At 41.6% G+C, this 22,392-nt stretch overlaps 1 protein-coding gene across 9 annotated transcripts in view; it reads left to right on the forward strand.

The window, feature by feature from the left end:
• Positions 1-22,392, forward strand: part of AFF2 (AF4/FMR2 family member 2) — a 531,893-nt gene that overhangs the window by 162,308 nt on the left and 347,193 nt on the right. For 6 of the 9 annotated variants that reach the window (XR_005214493.1, XM_037821151.1, XM_037821156.1 and 3 more), the window contains exon 2: positions 19,980-20,112. The exons of 1 other annotated variant lie outside the window; for it this stretch is intronic. Coding sequence is in view for 7 of the 8 variants with exons in the window: in XM_037821151.1 (XP_037677079.1) it covers positions 19,980-20,112 (133 nt within the window). In the remaining variant the exon portion in view is untranslated. The remainder of the gene's footprint in view (positions 1-19,979; positions 20,113-22,392) is intronic. 2 more of the 9 variants (XM_037821153.1, XM_037821158.1) reach the window with 1 other exon arrangement.

Raw genomic sequence — 22,392 nt, forward strand, 5'->3', positions numbered from 1 at the left:
GCCAAGCACACAGTATAAGACAGGACAAGACCAAGGCCAAAGTCTGACTGATTCAACTGGTAAAGATACAGGGAGTTTTTGATTTAGACCATTTATTACTTACACAGACAGAGGAAAGAAACAGCAGCTGAAGATGTCAGCGCCCCATGATCCTTGTTCCACCCACCAAAATGGATGGCACGGAAACAAAAGGCTGAATGACTGCAGAGCTTGTTGTGAGATACCTGTTAGCCCCTTCCAGACTTCAGCTAAAGGGTTTGTTACTCTGCAGCCCGTATCTCATCAGAATCCAGGAAGCGATCAGAAACTCTCCTGATTTGCCTCCCACAGGAGACAAGAGGTGAATGGGAGATGACCTCATAGCTGCTCCTCACAAGCCTCCAAGCCTGTCATGTTCTAGAAAGGTCACCAGCCCTTCCAGCAACCAAGATGCAGATTAGCTGCAGTTCAAGCCTTTGCCTCCATGGATATGGGCAAAGTTGCCTGGGATCCATGGCAGAGCCATGCCCCTGCAACGATAAGGGACCAGATAAGGATTAATGTTCTCTCAGTGGCTTTGTGAATGTCTGCCTCTGTGAGATGAGGGATTTCATTGAAATGCAGCCATCATTTTGGGTTTCGCTGGCCTATGAATCCAAGAGTGAGAAACCAAAACCTGATTTCTGTTGAACTTGAATGCTAACTTAATAATCAAATAAATACCTTTATGTTTAATGCTTAAGCAGAATTTCATTAAAATTTCTTTGACGTTAAGCCAAATTTTGAAGTGAATTGGAACTGGTTTGCATTTCTTAAATTGGTCTTTCTTTGAAAATAATGAAAAAGTGTTAGAGTCTTGGCCGAATTCCAATGAATGTGACTCAACTTGCTAAAGTTAAATTTTAATATTTACACATTACGTAGTGTAATATTTATACTAGGCAACAGATTGGGAGTGTAGAATTCAAAGTAGGATACACTTTGACTTGGGATTACAGTATGGTATTCATTAAACCCAGAGAATTAGAGGTTATCTAATCCTGAGACTGGGACAGCCCAAGCAAAAGATTTTGAAATATAAACACTGCTAATCCTGGAGTTCTAGCATGTACTTATGTGTTGGGTTTTGTGGCAACGTGCCTTGTAAACTGGCTGCTTGTTGATCGCACCACTATTGAGACACTTTTGGGAGAGCTGGCTTGCACGCAGCACCATCTACTAACTTGGATGATAATGAAGTCAGGGAGTGGCTTAGAGACCTACCCTGAGCATGCCTGGGGCTAGGCTGGCTTAGGGGTGCTGCGAAAGGGACAAGCTTCCAATTGTGGAAAGTGGGGGAAATTGACAACAGGTGAATGCAATCATAGAATCCCAGCATCCCAGCATGTAAGAGTCCGTAAGGACCCTGGAAACCATCCAGTACAAACTCCTCGCTTTACATTTGAAGAAAATGAGACCCAGAGGGGAACATGAGTTGCTGGAAGTCACAGAGCTAGTGACAGGGCTGAGATGGAAAGCCAGGCTTGTGGACTCCAGCCCAGCGAGCTTTACCACTCCGAGATGGAATCCCACATGCGCTTACCTGAGGGTTTCCTATTGGCAGGCATATAAATAAATAATAGGGCTCTCCTGGGTCTAAAATCTCTTAACTCCTTGGTTCCAGTGCCACAAAGGGCATTCAAGACTCAGTTGCTTTCAAGACCCTCAAAGTCCGGGCGCTGGAAGAGCTGTGACAACATAGCAGCGAATCACTGTCGTATCCAGTGCTCAGGTCAGAACCAAGGGAGTCAACACACCACCCTTTCTCACCTGGTGACAACCATGTACAAATGACTTGGGCCATGCTGTGAGATCAGGAGCACCCAGCGTCAGAACGTGCCACTGGTCAGAAACAGGGTTGCCATATTGAGTGGAGGGCTGGGAGGTTTAACTGGATGACTTCTGTGGTGTCTTCCAGTCTGAGACACTCTAATGTAAATGTGTCTCATCCCTAAGTTGTGGCTGTACTCACAAAACGCACACACCCACGAGTCCCATTAGCTTTCACTGCACCCTAATATTTCACCACATTGTTGGTCTAATGGCTTCAAGTCGTGCTGACAAAACGCCATTGCAACAACCAGTTAAAATGTAAAGCACCATGTCAATCAGTTGGCTATTTAGTCTCCATATTCTTCTTTATTTAATAACTCTCTCTGCCTTGTGCCAAACCATGGGTTTTCCTTGGAGGTCTTCCAAGTTACTTCTCTCCTAAATGAATCCCACACAGTCTGGAATATGACAGCCTTTTCACATGGACTGGGTTGCTTGCTCCACGTGACTCCAAGTGATTCGTGAGCATTTTAAAGGAAACTTCCCCTAGCTTGTTTTATCTGTGTAATTACCTGCTTAAAAACCACAGGGGCAAAGGAGTGCTCTTTTTACTTCTTCTTGGGCCTCCCTTTTAGCTCACAGAAAAAGTGAGCCAACAGCACTGAATTGGGGTCAGGAACCAGAAGGCTGGTCCAGTGAATGGAAAGAGCACTAAATGAAGAGTCAGAGGACCTGGGCTCCAGTCCAAGCCATGCCACTGGTCCAGATGTGTGACATTGAGCTACCCACTTCCACTTTTAGTACTTGATCTTCCCCATAAGGTAAAATGAGGGCTTTGATCGAGAAACCCTGTAAAGATGCTTTGATTGAAGGTTCTTTTCATGCTCAATTTTCTCTAGTTTCCACGTCCCTGTTTGAACTACAATAAAGTGTTTTGCAGGTGTGCAGTGACTTTCAGGGTAATTTTTTGCCTGTTGGAAGATGTATTGCCATCTCTATTGTTGTAATGTCACTGAACCATCATATTAATCAATAAAATCGATGGGTTAACGTGTAGGGTATTATAAATGAGTAGCTACCGATTTCATATTACCGTAATATGTAAACACGATGAATCCACCTTTGATTGTTGCAGTCAACTACAATGTAAGAGGCCAAGTATAGTCCCACTTATTCTGAGCAATGGAGCTTCTAGTTATTGGAAGTAATTTAAATGTCTCCCATCAGTCTCTTAAGCTACTTGCATATGAATAGAAAACATTTTGTCAGGGTCACTTGTGGATGGTTATTTTTATTTAGCTTTGCTGAGCAATAATCCATAAGTGAGACCTTTACCCTCTTATCTCCCTCTCTCAAAGATCTAGTGTCTTGACATTTCTCTTAGTAATAGAAGGATGGAGATGACTAGCACACACGAAGCAATTTACCTGCAATAGGACATTTTCACATACATTATCTTCTTTGAGGGCCACTGCAATCCTGGGAGATAGCCTGGGAGAGTTGAAGTGCCTCAGCCCAGCTTTCACAGGCATCCAATAACAGAGCAGGTATGGAGGGGCACAGGCCTTCAGATTCGGTGTTCTCCAGTGCACCTCTGTGTGAGGAGCTTCTGGGAAGAGACATTGGAAAGCCTCCATCATTCATTCCCATGCAGTCATTTACTTCAACTAAGAATCATGAATCTGTACTCTGTGTCACTTAACTATTTTAGGCACCGAGAGGACAAAAGTGAATAAACTGTGTTACCCACCATTGGCAGAATGATGCCTCCCCTCAAAGATGTCCACATCCTAATCCCTGGATCTTGAAAATATGTTACCTTACATGGCAAAAGGGACTTGGCACATGGGATTAAGTTTTAAGGATCTTCAGATGGGGAGAGTGTCTTGAATTATTTGGGTGGCAGGGAGCAGTGTAATCCTAAGGGTCCTTATAAAAAGGAGGCAAGAAGTTTGGAGTCAGACGAGGAGATTGATGACAGAAGCAGAGGGCAGAGACAGAGAGAGAGATTGATTTGGAGATGCTGTGCTGCTGGCCTTGAATGCAGGTGGCTTTCTAGAAGCCGGAAAAGGCAAGAACATGGATTCTCCCTGAGAGCCTCTAGAGGGACCTTCAGAAGGAACACAATACTGCTGACACCTTTATCTTAGCCCAGTGAGACATGTTTTAGACTTCAGAATTCTAGAACTGTATGGGGAATACATTTGTGCTGTTTTGAGCTACTAAATTTGTGGTAGTGTGACCCAGCAGCTATGGGAAACGAACACGGTGCCTGTCTCAAGGAGCTCCCAAATCTATTTGGGAGACAGGCAAGTAAAGCGTTCCAACAAGGTGGGATACTTGATGAGGAGGAGGAGCTGCAGGGTGCTGGGCAGTGGGGAAGAGGGGCTCTGAACCCTGCCTGGGTGGAAGGTGGGCTGTCGGGCCAGGCTTCCTCAAGGAGGTAACAAGAAAGATGAGCCACCAACAATTGGGCATTGTAAGGACTAGCAACCGGGGTGTGATTTTCTATGCATCACTGTGCCCAGAGGTGGGGCCACTTCAGAGGGAAATGAATGGTCTCAGGGCCCTGTTGTTCTTGAGGTGTGAAGGGCAGAGCAATAGAAGACCCACTGTTCCTAAGCAGTCTTCATCCTGGCCCAGTACTGGGGGAGTCATCCCACCTGCTTCCATGGAGGCAAGCAAGCCTCCAGGGCAGGCATCAATGATAGGTCTGGGTGGAATCTACACACAATGCAATATATATGTGTGTGCATAGATCTGATTCTCTTAAGATCCATCTACTGAAACGCAGCATATTTATCAGCCTCCTATTCAACATCCATTAACTTAGGGACACACTGTGGAATTTGAAACAGCTGAAGCTTAAGGTTGATCATCTCCTTTCTTTCCAGTTTGTGTTAGAGCATACATTACAATGAATGGAAGCAATTACAGGCAGATTCAATGACAGTGCCATCATTTATTGGAGTAGAACCCCTCTAGCCAATCAGTGCTCTAAGCAACAATAAATTATATTAGACTCCCGGTATTACTTGAACATGTAGGGGCTATGGGTCAATGGGTATCTGATACTTGAAAAGCTTCAGCATTCAGCTCTTGTTGAATCTGTAATTACCAAATGAAACTAAACTAATCATTGGAAATTGTTCATTTGACTACCTTCTTGTTGTCGAGCACACCGTGTGCTGAGGAGCGAGAGTGTGAAGTGCTGCGGAGTGCAGACCCGTGCTCTTGTATGTCAGCAACTGAAAGCATCTATCAGAGCATTAGAACGGTGCATCCCTGCGATAAAGTAAAACAGTTTATCCTTGCAGGCTGCTGATTCATCTGGCTCTGACAGTATGTGTTCATCAATGATTGTTTTATATTAAAAAAGCAGAGTTTAATTTCTGCTACCAATTGGCTGGCAATTTTCCAAGAAAATCTCAGTAAACTGAGAAGTTCTGAAAGAAATGTGTGAAATGTATGTGAAACGGGTAGGGGGAAAAAAACCTGCCGGTGGCTTATGTGAATCAAAATTTTCCCTAGCTATTGCAGGCACCTTCAAAAGAGAACAGGCGTAAAAGACTTCCAAACGGCGCAGAGTTTAAATTTAAAGACATAGTTGTTGGTAGATTAAATACCAGGCTATTGTTTATTCTCTTTAGTTTCTGTATCTGAAAACTGCCTTCATCTTGTAAATTGAAATTTACATTAAGTATGGAATAGTGCTTCTGCTTTTTCAATGTTTCAAAGATGGGCACGCACAGGCACTCACACCCTAGCACAGTGTTTGTGATGCTTGTCCAAAATATTAGGGACCACGATGTTCAGCAACCACTTAGCATAATTTTGTTTTACTAGTCTACTATGCACCAGTGATACTCAATCACATTTTAGCATTAATGTGCTCATAATATACAGTGCAGTGCCGCCATATGGCACATTGGGTCGAAGCATATTAAACATATTACACAAACAGAGCTCAACACCTCCCATATTATTGATCAACAATGCACCAATTACACAATGCAGCAGTCATGAAAATAAATACTGGCATATGTACCCACTGTCTAAATGAAAATGGGATTGAGGGGACAATGAGAAGAGAGATAATAAAACAGGGCCATGCAGGTCAAAGACTGTTACACTGGACCCAAAAGCACAGACTATTTCATTGTCTGGAGGTATAGCACTGAATCCAGCATCGTTTAAGCTAAGTGGGTTTTTAAGTAGACCTAGAAATTCTCTCTCTTTAGACCAGCACTGCCCAAGACAAATAGAATGTGAGCCACAAACAAAAGCCACATGTGTAAATTTAAAATTTTTAATGGCCACTTTAAAAAATCAAAGAAACAAGTGAAATTAATTTTAACAATATTTTATTGGACCCAGCATGTGTAGAATATAATTTCAACATGCAGTCTATATAAAAATTCTTAATGGCATATCTTATATACTCTTCCGTATGACATCATTGGAATCTGGTGTGTGTTTACACTTACAGCACATCTCAATTTGCCCTAGGTGCTTTTCAAGTGCTCAGTTTCACTTGGGCCAGTGGCTACCATACTTGACGGTGCAGTTTTGGATTATTCTATTGCAATTTTATCTTCTGCTCCTATATTTTATGCTCCTTTGGATAGACACAAAGGTGGTTTGAATGTGCTATTCCATCCTCTCCTCCCCAAAGTCCTATGTGCCCCTCCATTCTATTGTTTTCTACAAATGCACACTTAGGGACTATCAGTCTATTAATAAAGATGATGCATGGAAATCTATTCTTGGAAAACCTCAAAATAATGCCTTTTGCCCCCAAATAATGCCTCTTGGCTTTGACTCTTAACCACTCTTCCCATGCTTTGGAAGAAGAGAATTGGAGACCACTTTGCAATCAGAACACCAGGTGGTATAGGAGAAAGAAAGAAAATGGCACCTGAGCTCTGCAAACCCACATTCCTATGAGCATTAGGCAGCTAGCTTTCCTGGGTCTCAGTGTCCTCATCGGTGAAATGGGAGGTCAGAGTGCCTGGCCTGTCTCTTCCTCAGGGTGGCTGCAAATCTCACAAGAGATCATATTCATGAAGTGAAAAGCACCAGCCAAACATAAGGGTCTGTTGCTTTTCAAACAAGAAGCAAATTAAAAAAAAAAAAATCTGGGTCTGCACCACATCCATCCATTTATTTATTTTGTAAAGACACTGATGATACGTAAATCCTCTCACCTTCAAAGAAATCAAACCGTTACAGATAAAAGTAAGCCTCCCCCATGAATCCTCAAATACCCTCTCCCCATTCACCACCCACTGCTAGTTTATACAGGTGTTCTGTCAAGGTGAGAGAACTGGGATTAAGGCCCAGCGCTATGTGCAAGGCAAGCCGTTGGAACACACCTGCTTTTGGACCAAAGGCTGCTGGTGAACTCAGGTGAGCAAAGGTCCCTCACCTCACCAACAGAGCACATTTGTACCAACCTGTGCTGTCACATGAAATGTGCTTGTCATGAATGTGTGTGTGTGCTGTGCCAAGACTCAAGAGTGGATTACACACTTAGAGTGGATCCACAGTTAGTTGATTAGAATGAGCCTGGCTGTCATTTGAATCGACCATTCTTTTTACAAAATTTGGAAAAAAGCTAGTGCTTTTTTTTCCCAATTACTTGACAGGAATGTTGGCTATTAAACAGACTGTGGTGTTATTTGGTGTAGAGAATTTTCCCTCTCTTCAGTGAGGGCAGTGGAGGGGAGGACTAATCTGCCACAAAACATTGTCATGGCACCTTAAAAAGTAATAATAACAGTGATTATGATGATGATGGAAACAGGAGCTGCTATTTGCCCAACAATAAGAAATTAGTTTTTCTCTAAAATCATAAATGTTAAAATATGAAATTGCAAGGCATGGTCCATTTTTATTCACCGCTCTTTGGAAAACAAATGTGAAGTGACAGAAGGATTTTAATAACAATCTCAGACATCCCCAGAATAAGGATGGTTAACCAAATTACCAACACTGATGTCATTTACATGTGTCATGTTTCAAAAGATGAATGTGTTGTTTTAATTTGCTTTTTAAACATCCACAACAGGGTCTCTGAGCATTTAAATAAAACAGAAACAGTTCATTAGAACAGAAGGAAACTCTCTGAATATATTGGTCACAACTTGCTTGCAAGCATTTCTGACAGCAGCCCTCCGTTGAAGGGAAAATTGCACAAATTGCCAGTTATTATCATTTTTAATAAATAAGCCTTCTCTCTCCTCCCTCCCTCCCTCTGGCTGTTATGCGATTGTGTTCAACAAGCATATTTTCAGTGGGACCATTTCTATTACAGAGTGATTGAGCTCTGATTTACACATCAATTACCCACCTTCATGGAGATTTTCATGCTCCCCTAGCTGACATCAGTGAAGCATAACTGCATAAATGCTTTATTTCATACCAGTTTTGGATAACTGAGACTGATAACTAATCATATCGAGAGACAATGTGCTATAATGCAGGGAACAATAAAAGCTTCCCTTGGAAATCTCATCTATTCTTTATGAGCTCACCATTCACATGCTTATCTCAGTCCATTTTTTTTTGTAAGGCTCTTTCTCCCTCTTGGTATCACCAGTGAAAATTCGGGTTTTGCCCTTGAATGCCAGCCCTTGCCAAAACCAAATTCTCATTTTGCAGCTTCACCAAAGAGCTGAATTTCTTACCTCCTTTCCCCCAGTGTTGTAGATGGGTTTCACCAAACCTCTTGTAGACAATCGGCAGGACAGAGCGTGGCCACATCTTCATATCTCTTGTTCACTCTTCTATGGTTGTCCCATGGCTTCCTGATTTTGCTGAGCTCCAGTTGGGCCTTGAGCAACAGAAGAGTTCCCATGTGCACATCATCTAGTTTAAGTCGACACTAAGCAAGTGACACTACAAAAGATGTCCCATGGCCCTCTGTTCACACAGTCATAGCATGTGCTACCCAGTGTGGTGACTAATTTTTTTTAATGTATTTGCTTATTTTTATTTTGAGCACCAGACATGGCGCCTGTCATGATGTATGCACTCATTAAATGTTTGATTAAAAAGGCAAATGAATTAACCTATTCATTAATACATTTGCCAACATTTATCACTGAACTTGGGCAGAAAAAATATGTTTGCCTGTCATTTGTTCATTCAGTCAGTCAAAAGATATTTATTGAGAGCTGAACGTTGAGCTTAGCACTTTTCCAGATAAATGGGAAAAAGAAATGCGTGCTTCCTCTCCTGTGACAGTTTCATTTAACACCCACCATTCTCTCAGACAGAGCAGGAAGGGGAGAAGAAGGATGAGCCAGAAAGCCAAAGGAGAGTTGCATTGGAGCAGAGGGAGAGGAATGGATAACATGGAAGGTGGAGCAAAAGTTGATTCTTAAGGGCTAGGCTATCTATGCTTGCCGTGATGAGGCCGGAAGCTTCCATTGTGAACTGGCTCGGGAATGCTGTCTGGGGGCTACCCTGGTTCTAGTCAGGCCCCTGGTCAGGGCAACAGGGAGAAGTGTCACCCAGGAAAGAGTCACAACCAGAGGTGACAATAAGCCTGGGGTCAGGACAGTTGGCAAAGGACAGAGAAGCCGGCCATGCCCAGCTCTTTGCCATGTCTTGATCTCAAGTTCCCTGTCACATGGGTGAGTGTGCCAGCAGAGAAAGGCAGGGTCCAAAAGGTTAAGCCTTTATGGGGTAAAATTTGCCTGGGTAAAAATGAGTGCATACCTACAAATCAAAGGGCTTGGTGAGACATGAAAACAAAGTCAGAGAAAAGTTGTCAATTATAAACCCCTCGTTAAAGGCATTAATTTCCTTAGTTGCAAAGTAATCAGGAATACCATTTCTGAGAAAATATTGTTTTAAATTAAGGAGTTATTGAAAATTTGCCTTGCCTATAGCTGACTGAAAATAAAACACCCTTTAAAAATGCCATTTATGAGAAGCCGGCAGATTATGTAAAGACCTTTCCTTGGTAGAGAATTCCTGATATTTAATGGCCTAGAGAGGAACTACTTCAGGCAGCTTTTTCCTAATTCAGAAGACACAGTTGTTCTGTGGAGGTTGGCTGCAGAAACTGCAGTTATGGAGCTGGGGACGTGGCACCTGGGAGGCTGAGCATGAAATCATCCAGAGCGGAGGGCCAAGCCCAGCTGTGGGCAGCCGAGGAGGGTACCACTCATGCCTCACTGGGGCAGGCAGGCTGGCAAAGGCCATGGGAAGGCAGGCCAAAGTCTGGACAAGGAAGGGGAGGAAGAGGGGGAGGAGGGGGAGGAGGGGGAGGAGTCTGACTCCTGACCTACATCATAGATTCTATCAACCGAGCCTCCCATACACCAGAATTCAAAGCAACCACAAAGTACATTGGAGCTATCACAAGTAATCAAAGCTCATCTCTCATGGACCCAAGGAACCATTTATGATTATGGAAATCATATTTGCATTTCCTTGAAGTGGACCAAGATTGAGACCTGGCAGCTCTATAAGACTCAGCATTAATGTCAATTCTGATTCATTGAAAGAGAGAATAAGAAGTAAGTTTAAACTGAGACAAAAGAGTATATTTACAAAGTCTGCAGAAAGAGACACTGGAAGAATAAACAAGAAGTCGTAAAAATTGTTACCTGTAAGTGGCAAAGGGCAACGGGGTAGATGCTGACAAGAGCAGCAGTGAGATGTTTCATATCATTTTGATCTTTAGATGGATTTAATTTTTTTTTATTAAATTCAGTTTTATTGAAATACATTCACACACCATACAATCATCCATGATATACAATCCACTGTCCATAGTATGATAACATAGTTATGCGTTCATCACCACAATCTATCTCTGAACATTTTCCTTACATCAGAAAGAACCAGAACAAGAATAAAAAATAAAAGTGAAAAAAGAACACCCAAATCATCCCCCCATCCCACCCCATTTGTCCTTTAGTTTTTATCCCCATTCCTCCACTCATCCATACACTAGATAAAGGGGGTGTGATCCACAAGGATTCACAATCACACTGTCACCCCTTGTAATCTACATTATTATATAATTGTCTTCAGGAGTCCAGACTGCTGGGTTGGAGTTTGGTAGTTTCAGGTATTTACTTCTAGCTATTCCAATACATTAAAGCCTAAGAGGTGTTATCTATATAGTGCATAAGAATGTCCACCAGAGTGACCTCTCGACTCCATTTGGAATCTCTCAGCCACTGAAACTATTTCATCTCATTTTGCATCCCCCTTTGGATTTAATTTTTGAACCTCTTCACAGTCATAAACATAAGAAGAAGTAAATTTACTATATTCACTATCTCACTGCATATTTTCTTGCCTTGTGGTGTCCACTCAAGGCCCCTGTTAGTGTTGGGAAAGTATTTTCGAGAGCTTCTGAGTCATGTAATTGTTCACAGCTGGCTTGGCTCAACCAGATTGAATGCGAGGTGCTTGTAATGCATTGGTTTGTGTTACCAATGGATTAATGAGCCATAAGGAGTGATAGCAAAGGCTCATTTTTAACGAATGGGTCAGAACTCAAGTTGTTTTTCAAAGATTTTCTATAAAAATGGAAGCCAGATATTTAACCTCAGAAAATGTTGCAAGCGCTGAAAAGAAACTCAGGGATGCTTCAAGGTCTATTGTGCACAATAGTCTTCTGGGAGTGGGGTGTGTGTGCATGGAAGGGGAGGGGCACGGTGCTTGTCAAGAAGTTCAAGGAGAGAAAAGAAGAGAATCTTAGAGCTGTAAAGAGATAACAAACCCATTCTAAGCTGCCTGGGAGAGGAGGGAAGTAACACATGTTAGAGAGACAGGTGCCTCTCTCACACATACAGGGATATCAGAGCAAGTATCTTAGCCAACAGTCTTACTGTGCTATAACAAAAGAATTTAATGTCATTGGAGAGGCTGCTTTTAAAGTACATTTTAACAGGCTTCTAGAACGTTGTTGCTATGCTGGGTACTCTTGCAAGGCAGACGGGAACCTGGGTCATCAGAGTCATGGTCATTCGATATAAAAGTAGCATTTCCATTAGAAAGGAATCCTCTAGAAAATGGAATTTTAGTGCACTCTTCACAATATTGTTGGTAATCGATATCCATCTGAGCGCTTACCTGCGCTTGCTGTTCTGAGCAGAATCTATACCAGGCTTCAAGAGCCCTCATAGAAGCCAAGATCTTCTGTGGGGACTTTAGATTTTAGACATACCCCCCTGGATCAGTTGTACCATGTCTGTTGTGTGAGCGGAGCTGAAGTGTGCTGCTGTACCCCTCTGTGAGGAATCTCTTCCTGTGAGCATCTTCTTTTTTTGGCCAAGATGGTGTCCTCTGGATTGCAGCAGCCTCGATGGTTTTCCTACTCACACCATTTGCTAGTTGTGTGGCGTTTGGACATGCTAATCTCCCCGCGCCTCAACCTTCTTAGTTTCCTCATTTGCAAAATCTCTTATTAGAGTTTCTGTGAGGATTAAATACTTGGATAAACTGCTCTTCACCTTCTAGGCCTTTCTGCTGACATATATCAGCAATGTTGATTTCTGCACAATCGAATACACCAGTTCCCTAGAGGTTGCCTGATCCTTGATTTACCTTCATTAAATAAAGAGTCCAATGCTCTTTTTAGGTGTAAGTCCATCAGATTTAGGCACACCGAAAGTCAAGTAACATATATATGAATGAGTGTGTCATGTGCAAAGACCAGAAGTCATTTTATACCAGATGCTTGAGACCCACTCTAGAAGATTCTAATGTAAACGGTCTGGGGTGTGAACTGGGCATGGGGATTTATGAAGCCTTCCCTAGGGTGACTCTGATGTGCTCCCAAAATTGAGAACTGTGCTGTAGAAGATGGATTGTATTTAGAAATATTTAAAATGAAATAAAAAATGTCTTATTTTAAAGCTCAGATTAGTCTTTATTTCAGAAGTTCACATATTGCCCATTTTTCTGCCTCTGTCTCTGAGCTCTGCTTGGAATCTGTAGAGAAAACTTTGCAGAGGCTGTCCAATGAAATATGCTTTGCTCTGGTCTCTTCCTAGAAGATTTTAGATTTTGGCAATTGTGAAATTTTGCTGTAGTTTTCACAGAATAAAGAGAACTTGTGAAAAGATATATAAAAATACCTTTGGCATATGCAGGGCTTGCGGGGCAGCATCTCCGACTTTTTGCAGGCTCAGTGGATTGGGAATCAGATGAATGGTATCTGGATGCAGCTCTCATAGGCTGTGGGAGCGAGAACCATTTTGTGAGCTTCCATTTTCTCATCTTTAAATAGAGATAACCCCTGTCTTGCTAACTTATCAGGCATTGCTAAGGATCAAATGAGTTAATGGCAGCAATACTTAGATGGAAGTTAAAGCCTGATCAGGGTGCCAGTGATCCCATCTATTGAATGTGAGCAGACATGAGTAGCTTACAAAAGCCTTTCTCATTCACTATCACATTTAACCTCCACGCTCAGCGCATGAAGAGGAGTAGGTAAAGAGTACTCCCATTTGACAGATGAGGAAACCAAGATGTGGATCAGTAAAATGATTTGTGAATGATCAAGCAACTACTAAGCGAAAGAGTAAATCTGTTCTAGTTTGCTAATGCTGCCAGAATGCAAAACACCAGAATGGATTGGCTTTTATAAAAGGGGGTTTATTTGGTTACAGAGTTACAGTCTTAAGGCCATAAAGTGTCCATCAGCAAAGGGTACCTTCACTGGAGGATGGCCAGTGGTGTCCGGAAAACCTCTGTTAGCTGGGAAGGCATGTGGCTGGCGTCTGCTCCAAAGTTCTGGTTTCAAAATGGCTTTCTCCCAGGACATTCCTCTCTAGGCTGCAGTTCCTCAAAAATGTCACTCTTAGTTGCTCTTGGGTCATTTGTCCTCTCTTAGCTTCTCCGGAGCAAGAGTCTGCTTTCAACGGCCATCTTCAAATGTCTCTCATCTGCAGCTACTCTCTCAGCTTCTGTGCATTCTTCAAAGTGTCCCTCTTGGCTGTAACGAGCTTGCTCCTTTGGTCTGAGCTTATATAGTGCTTCAGTAAAGTAATTAAGGCCCATGCTCAATAGGTGGGGCCACACCTCCATGGAAATTATCCAATCAGAGTTATCACCCACAGTTGGGTGGGGTGCATTTCCATGGAAACAACATAATCCAAACATTCCAACTTAATCCCCACTAATTTGTCTGCCCCTACAAGATTCCATCAAAGAACATGGCTTTTTCTGGGGGACATAATGTATACAAACTGGTGCAGGGCCCCATTCCAGATCTTTTGAAGCTGGATCTCCTTACTTCTGGGCACACTGCAAAATTACTTAGAGCCTTCTGCCTGGCAACATCAGGACCTGTTTCTTTGATTAGTGTCAGGTTTGGTTTTCACTAGTTTTTTACCATTGCTGGATGGATTTAATTGTCTTTGTGGCTTGAGTATTTGTTTTCTGTTGGAAGTGTTCCAACAGTATCTTGGGTATTTGGTAGTCTAGTCAAAATAATTGTGCTCTAAGCCTAAATCAGTTTTTTTTTTAAGAACATAACATCTTCCTCACAATCTGCATTTGACCTTACTTATTTACATTTAGGGAGGTTCATTTTGTTCAGATGTAGGATGCTGTTAGTGACTTAGGAGCCATAGAACTTTCCCTTAAGGAGTAGAAAGTCTAATGGGAGACAAAGAGAACCCCAATTAAATCATAGTGTAAGAGAGGAACAGGAATAGCCATGCAGTGGAATATTATTGAGCTAAAAAATGGAACAATGTTCTGATATACATGAGTAAACCCAGGAGACACTATGCTAAATGAAAGAAGCCAGTCACAAATAGTCACATATTATACAATTCCACTTATATGTTATGTCCAGAAAAGGCCAATCCATGGAGGCAGAACATAGACTAGCGATTGCCAGGATCCGAGGAGAGCAGGCAATGGAGACTGACTGTTAATAGGTGCAGGGTTTCTTTTGGGAGTGATGAAAATATTACGGAATTAGAACGTGAACAAACAAGATATGCTAAATTGTGCACTTGAAAAGGGTGAATTATATGATATTTGAATTATATCTCAGTAAAGCTGGATAATGAAAAAAGAGAGAGGACCAGAATAGAAGGGGAGGTGGGACAGAAACGGGGTGGGGGCAGTTCTTGGGGTGTCCACCTGACACCATAGGAGGATGATTTGACAAGGTTTTTGGAGGAGCTGAATCTGTGGTTCCATTTTCAGAAGGGGAGGCAATAAAGTATCCCTGTGGTACCACTGCAAGGGAATACTCAGCCTGTTCCCCATCAGGATTTCTAGAAGAATTGGTATGTACCACTTTCTCAAAAGCACCAATTTAAGGGAACCATGAGAATAAGCACTGGCCCATTTCCATAAGACCTAAAGAAACTGGACCAGCCAGGTGGGCAGCTCACAGTTGTCTAGAGTAGATGTCTTGTGGGTTTTGATTAGTTTTTGATTAGTTTCTGATTATTTTGATGATTTTTTGTAATTTCAATATTTGGGTATTAACATTTTCATATTTTTTATTATTTTTCCTGAAAGCCAGCGTTTGTGGGGAGAGAGACTACCGGCTGCAGAGAGTGGTTTTATGTGGAGCTTTCATTGAGTCTTGCTGTCTAAATATGACTTAGGAGGCTCCACTGATTATGGAAAGTACTTTTTGAGGTTGGATTAGTGCTTATTCCATGTTTCCCACCTCCAGAACCAGAAGCTCAGTTTGTTTCCCTATATGCATAACACAGTGATAGTCTGTTTTTAGCTTATATTTAATTTGGAATTTAGCACTTTACATTTAGGTGCTCATGGATATTGGTAGGCAAAGTAAGTACAGAACCTGGGGTTTATTTTGAAGATACTAAATAGCAGAGATTTTCTTCTTTTTTTTTTTAACTGACAGAAGCTATATAGAGACTAGCAAAGTGTCAAATTCAAAATAGGATTCAATTTTGAAAAAAAAATAGGACTTGGAACTCTGGAACATGTAAGGAGTATAAATATCTACAAATTGTGTAGAAGGCAGAAATTCATTCAGGAGAAACACAAAGAGTGAGTTATAGTTTATGTTTTACCCTTGGGTGAATTAAATATGTATTTTAATGCTTTTGCAAAGATAATGGACAAAAGAGAGGTGCTTTAGTGCCAGTCGAACTAGTAAACAAGGGAGACTTGAATTATTCACCTTCGTGCACATTGTTAATATAGTAAAGCCTATATTGTATGAGCGGCATTTTTAAACACATCTGTCATTTCAAAACACCAGTGGCTTTTTTTTAATGTTTCCCTGAATAGCTCTGTAAAATAACTACCATTAGTAGAGTAAACAATGGCTATTAAACTTCATGAAATATACAAATTAAATGGACTTAAACTGTTTTTTCTTCCCCCTCCCCGAGTCTCTCCCCACAGATGCAGTTAATTTTTACAATCCCTTTATGGTCTGTACATTTTGGTATGAGGAAACCAATGGGTTTCTATAGTAGAATCCAAATTAAATTCTCTAAGTTTTTCCCTACTGGCAATTGCTAATAAATCACCATCTTAAGGAAAGTTGACCACAGAGTGCAATTGAGACCTCATTCTTGAGAGTGATGGAAATATGGGAGGGCAGAGGGGACAAGACTTGGGGTATTAAGAAGAGAGAGAGTTTGAGAACAGGAAAACCTGGCTTCCTGCCTCCTCGTCTGCCCAAACTGGTGGTAGGATTTCTTTCCTTTCTGAGCTCAATTTCATCACCTATAAAATGAGGGAGTCAGAACTAGATGATTGCTAAAGTCTCTTCCTGTTCTAACAAGTCTTTGTTCTAGAACACTGGCCAGCGGTTTGTCAGCCTGCGAGTACTACCACTGGGAGCTAATGAAGACGGCAAATTGAACTTTCTCCATCTCAGCGAATCTACATGTTCCCTGGGTTTTATCGTCCCACGAGTGCACCTGTGGCTTCTAATAATGAGAATGGCAGTTACCTGTGAACAAGGATAGGAGCGTGTCTGAGAGGAGAAGATAATAAGAAATGACTTGAGCTTGAAGAAGGAAGGCTGAGTATGATTTAAAGAGACCAGGTTCGAGTCTTCTTTTGCCACTACCTTGGCTTGGGACAGCTCCCCTCATTTGTGACGGAAACATCTGAACCTGCTGAGAGTGGCACATCCTTGAGTTGAGCTTTTTGCCTCAACTTCCCATTATGCTGGTGGGTTTTCCTGCCAATGAGACCAATTGATCCTGTCCTCATGAGTGTGAATAAACTTGAATTTTTCCATACAATAATATGGTGATTAATTCCCATTTCTACCTTGAATGTTTCTTTGTGGTACCATAGTCCTTTTTTCTTTGTAAAACAAACCAAATCATCAGGGGACAGACATATGCTTTCTTGTGGTCTCTGCAGGGCTCATGGGTTGAAACACAACCCACCTGAATCATAAGAACTTTAATTGAGTAGATAAAGAGGTCTTCATAATTATAAACTGCAGTATGTATAACAAGAGGCTAAATACATAGCTGTGGTTTTAATTAGCTGGTGCTTCAAATTAGTAATTTTGGTTTCAGTCAGAGACCAGTGATGTTATACACTGTGGAAGCCTCATCACCATGTAGCTCATTCCCCCGTGAGAAGCTTTCAATACAACACCATGCTGAGCTCAAAAGGACAAAGTTGGGAGATATTTGGTTGCCTTCCAAGAGCAGTGGAACTCTACAGAGATTAAATGCGTTCTTGCCAGAGCTATGAGAATTAACTGTTCTTTGTTGCATATGTTGAAAAAATGCAGCAGGCAGTTTTGCTTGCAACAGATAACACCAGTGTGCATGCTCAGTCTGCTATGCAGATTTTCGTCTTGAATTTGGTAGCTAATAAACCGATGCAAAATGCAGCCAGGAGCCTCTTTAACAAATTCAACTGGGATCTGATGCACTAAAAGTGCCCTTATTGCTGGCCCCTTGAAGGGTTGTCAGGCCAGTTGAAGCCCATTTCCTTTTCTCCTTTTTTCCCCGTTGGAAACCCCTCAGAGGAGAAGGAAGGTGGTTTTTAAAGCCAAGAGACCAAAGTACTTCAGCGCTCTTCATGGGAGAATGAAATGTGGTCTATGAGCCTGTCATCTGGAGGTGTCAGGTCTGTGGAATGAACAGATAGCTTGGAAACTTGACATCTTGCTTACATTCCATGGAAGCATGCGACTTTCATTCTTGTTTCTATGTGGAGAATCATCTGCTATAGAAAGCCCAGGAAATGTATGTCCTTCGCCTCCTTTGCATCAGACACTCAACCCCCTACCGTGAAATACTGCTTTAACTTATTACCCCACCCCCCAGCCTCCCATCTTACTTAAGTTTTGAACAAATAGGTGGACATGGAGTAGACTCAGCCCTTTATGTGGTGTTGAGGCACAATCTCGTGCTCTCCACTTAAAGTACTGTAGATGTTACCATGTCTGGTCAATTCCACATCAACCCCAACCCAAAGGCATTGCAACACAGGATGACAGTTTGGAGTTCTGATCTTACCGTTTTTGTGAATGGAATGAGAGATGATGCTAGACAAGGTCATAGCTGTGGATGGCTACCTTCCACAAATGGTAAGCTACCTTCCAAATCTGGATTTGGCCACTTTCCTGTCCGGGTGAGGCCCAGATGTGGGACCTGGGTTCTGCGTTGGTCTCTGGGGATTTTCTTTGTCTTTTTTTTCCCCCAGGCAGTGTAGCATTTGCTGAGCAAGACTGGTAGGTGGCCCAGTGAGCTCTTGAGTATCTGGCATTGTTTGCATTATGAAAGTGTAATGTGCATTTAAGCATCCTATAAATGTTGCCACTGTTTTAAAAGGGTGAGATGAAGTGCTGTTTATCCAGAAGCTAAGGCTATCAAAGTTACTTTGAATTTGACGGTTTAAGGATTCCTGTGGAGAAAGGTGGATGATTAAGTGGAGTGACATCATATACTCCATGCATCTAGTTAAACCACACAGATATTTCATGCTCTGGGCTCTTGTTTTATAAATTAAAGTTATGATGCACATGAACAAACTAGGCTACCAGTGAAAAGCATTAAGGTTTAGGATGTATTCAAAACCTGTCGACTCTACTTTTCTATCATTATGTATCGCTTGTAATTCCTTTAGCTTTTATGTTCATTTGCATGCCAATTATCTAATTAAGTCTTAACATGGTAGTATTAATGTGGGGAAGGAAACCAACATTTATACAGCACCTGCTAGGCATTTTTTATAATTTAAATTTTCCCAGTATATATGTTCTCACCTTGGGTATGGTTAATATCAAAAACGGGGAAAAACTCACAACAAACAAAATAAAATACACTACTGTTAAGACTTATGGGTTGTGGTTTCATTTGCATGGTCTTATATGATGTAGAAAATAATTGTTTCTGTAGTAAGGAAGGATTCAATTCTGTACAATCCAAGGGCCCAGCATCTAGCTCAAAAGATGTCTGGACGCTTTTCTACTGATCCTCCAACAGGAAATCCTGCAAGGAGATAAAGGTCCCAGAGTTCTGAAACCTTTCTAAAACATATGTGTGTTAAGGTCATTCAAGGCTTTGATGCTTCCTTTCATAATTAATCATTTGGTGGTCAAGCTGGACCCCTTTCTTTGTGAAGAATTCCCTTACAGGCAGGTTTGACTCAAACTGTGAGAAGACCAAAACAACAGTAACAACAAGGAAGATGAAAAGGAGTATGGGTGATTACGTGATTTTTTTTTTTTTTTTTGGTGGGGGAACATTTTTAAAAAACTAAGTCCTTAAATTCTCCTGTGATTTCTGTTCAAGCAGGCTAACTCTGGCTCTGTGCTTGGGACGGAATTCCCAGTCTTCTATTTGGACAATACTCTGCCCTTCGGACTTTGTGACATCTGTGAATTCTGAACTCTGAGCAGTGGCAAGACCATGAAACTTTAATTCTGTACCTTTCTGTACTATGGTCTAAACTTTTGGCGAGTATATAATTGCATGTAATACCCAAGCAAGGACAAGGGAGAGGCTTCTCCCATATTTAAGTGTTCAGGAATACAATTCTGACAAGCAAGTCTGTTTTCTTCCTTAGGATCTTAAATCCTGTGGGAAAAAAGAAAAGGATTCTATGCTGTCCTTACAGAATCAACATGGGTAGTGTGGCCTCCATGTTTTTCTTCTTATTGTTAACGAGGGATCTAAATGATGTAGATGGCTAAGTAACCTTCTTCTTTTATCTTTTCCTTTTCATATCAGTCACTATGAACAAGACCGCAGTGCCCTTAAAAAAAGGGAATGGGAGTGGAGGAATCAAGAAGTCCAGCAAGAAGAGGATCTTTTTTCTTCAGGCTTTGATCTTTTTGGGGAGCCCTACAAGGTAGCTGAATATGTATGTCATTTATCTTTCTGGAAAATGGTTGCTGATTACATTTTTGAACTCTCTAATCAACATTTAATCTATCTTTAAAGCACCTAAATCATTTCTGGGAGAATATGTTTCACAACGAAAATATATACATACCTTGTATTGGGGGCTTTTGCAAGTTTCTGGAGAAGTCTTCAGACAATCTCCATGTGCTTAGGGGGTCATGGTAGGATTTGAAAGAGACTTGTGAGACATCGCCTCTCCAAGGAGCTCTTTACTGCCCAATACTTCTGACAGTGAGGTAGCCCCTGAAGACTGCATCAGATTGTCAGTGGATGCGACTGTTCTGCTCCCAATCAGTGGCATCCATTGCAAGCCTGCTGCTTACCATCCCCATTTTAGGTTGTTAGCAGTTGTTCAGTGGTTTGAGTGCTCTTTGAAAAATCACTGTTCTAGAAGAAAAGAAAAAGCCAATCATTTTTCCTGGTGGTTAATGACCATGGTTTAGAACATTGCCTCAACCAGACAGGGTAGCACATCTAGGATGATTGTCCAGAGGAATTCAGGCTAGTGTGTAGCTCCAATAGCAATTGTACTGATATGTCCACAGGCACTGACCTAACTTTTACTTTCCTGCCTCTGGACTTTTCTATTTGGGTTGGGGGTTGGGGAGTCACTGGGAAGAAGTTATTGACGGAGGAATCTTATTGAATTGCTGGCAGCTGGCTGGCTTTTATTGAAATTAAGTAGCATTGTAATTTTCTGTAATGAAACAAAAAACGATTTAAGAAATAAACCAATAGAGGAAATATTCAAGATAATGACTTCTGGAAAAGGAAGGCTCTTAATGAGGAAAGCAGAGGCCCCAATACAACTTTGGAATAGAGATGTAAGCTGTTTGGATTGGTGGTTGGTGAGCAAGTTAACAGCTCTTGATTGAGGCTCTTGGGTACTTTCCAAGTTTGGTAAGTCTGACAAAAGTTTGCACTGAGTTTCACAACTAAACTAGTAGTCTTCAATCATTCAGCAGAGCACAATCTTTAAAAAATCGTTTTTTTTTCAGTCTCAACTGATTTAATTTACATACTACTTTGAAATGTGTGTATTTAAATATATGATTAGGTTAAGCCTTTATTGAATGCCTGCCATGTGCCTGTCACTGCCTTAGTGCTTTCCTGTACAAAGGAGAACAAGACATAGTCCCTTCCTTCAAGGAATCCATGTTCCAGTGGCAGAAATCACTGTGAACAAGTGAAGGAGGTCATGAGTGCATGGTAACTGCTAGAGAGATTGGCAGTGGAGAGATCAGTAAAGAGGTTGTACCACAGAACAAGGAGTTTGGACAGAATTCTGTATATGAAGAGAAGTCATTACAATTTTTTAAGTCAGGGCATGGCCAGGACAGATGTGCATATTAGAAAGAAGATATGTGGCAAGTAGAAGATGAAATGATGGGACTGGGCATCCGATTCGGTATGGGGAGGGTGGGGTAGGAATGTCTTCCACATTTTTGACTTGCAAAGATGGCAGGAGCATGAATAGGCTGTTTGGGAGGAGAACAGGATTGGTGCATATAGAGAGAAGATAGTTCATCTAGATTTGAGCATGTTGGGTTTGAGATGCCAGTGGGATATCAAGGGAGAACTGTCCAGTAGGCATTGGATATATCGATCAGGAGCTCAGGAGAGCAATCAAGGGAGAGATTTGGGTGTTAAAACAGTGTAGGTGGCTGTGCCAATGAATAAGATCACTGAGTCAGATAACAGAGTAAGAGGAGGGGCAAGGAGAGAATCCTGGGGAGTGGCAACATTTAAGGAGTAAAAGAGGTGGTGAAAGAGGAGGTTGGGAAAGGAAACTCAAAAGGAGTGACCTGAAAGGTAGAGAGAGAGCTAGGAGAGACTAATTTAACAGAATCCAAGGGAACAAAGTGCTCATGGAGGCGGGATTTGGTAGTTGAATGTGGCAGAAAGATTAGAAAATGACTCCAAAGTGGCTGTTGAATTTGGCAGTCAGCGGTAACTGATGACCTTAGAGAGCATCATTTTATTTGTTGTTGTTGGTGGTGATGGTGGGAAGCCAGAATGCCACAGATTGGAGTGAAAATGGGTAAAGTAAGGAAAGAGAGGCAGAGGATATAGGACTTGATCCTGCAGAGAGTTTTTTGGATGAAAGGAAGAAGGAAGGAAGATAAGTTAGAAAGTAAAGGGAGAAAATATGTGGAAGAAAGCTTTCTTTTTATATACCACATTTTATTTATCCACTCATCTGTTGAAGGACATTTGGGTTGTTTCCATCTCTTGGCAA

This window comes from Choloepus didactylus, chromosome X, assembly GCF_015220235.1.
Source record: "Choloepus didactylus isolate mChoDid1 chromosome X, mChoDid1.pri, whole genome shotgun sequence".
Taxonomy (NCBI): Eukaryota; Metazoa; Chordata; class Mammalia; order Pilosa; family Megalonychidae; genus Choloepus; species Choloepus didactylus.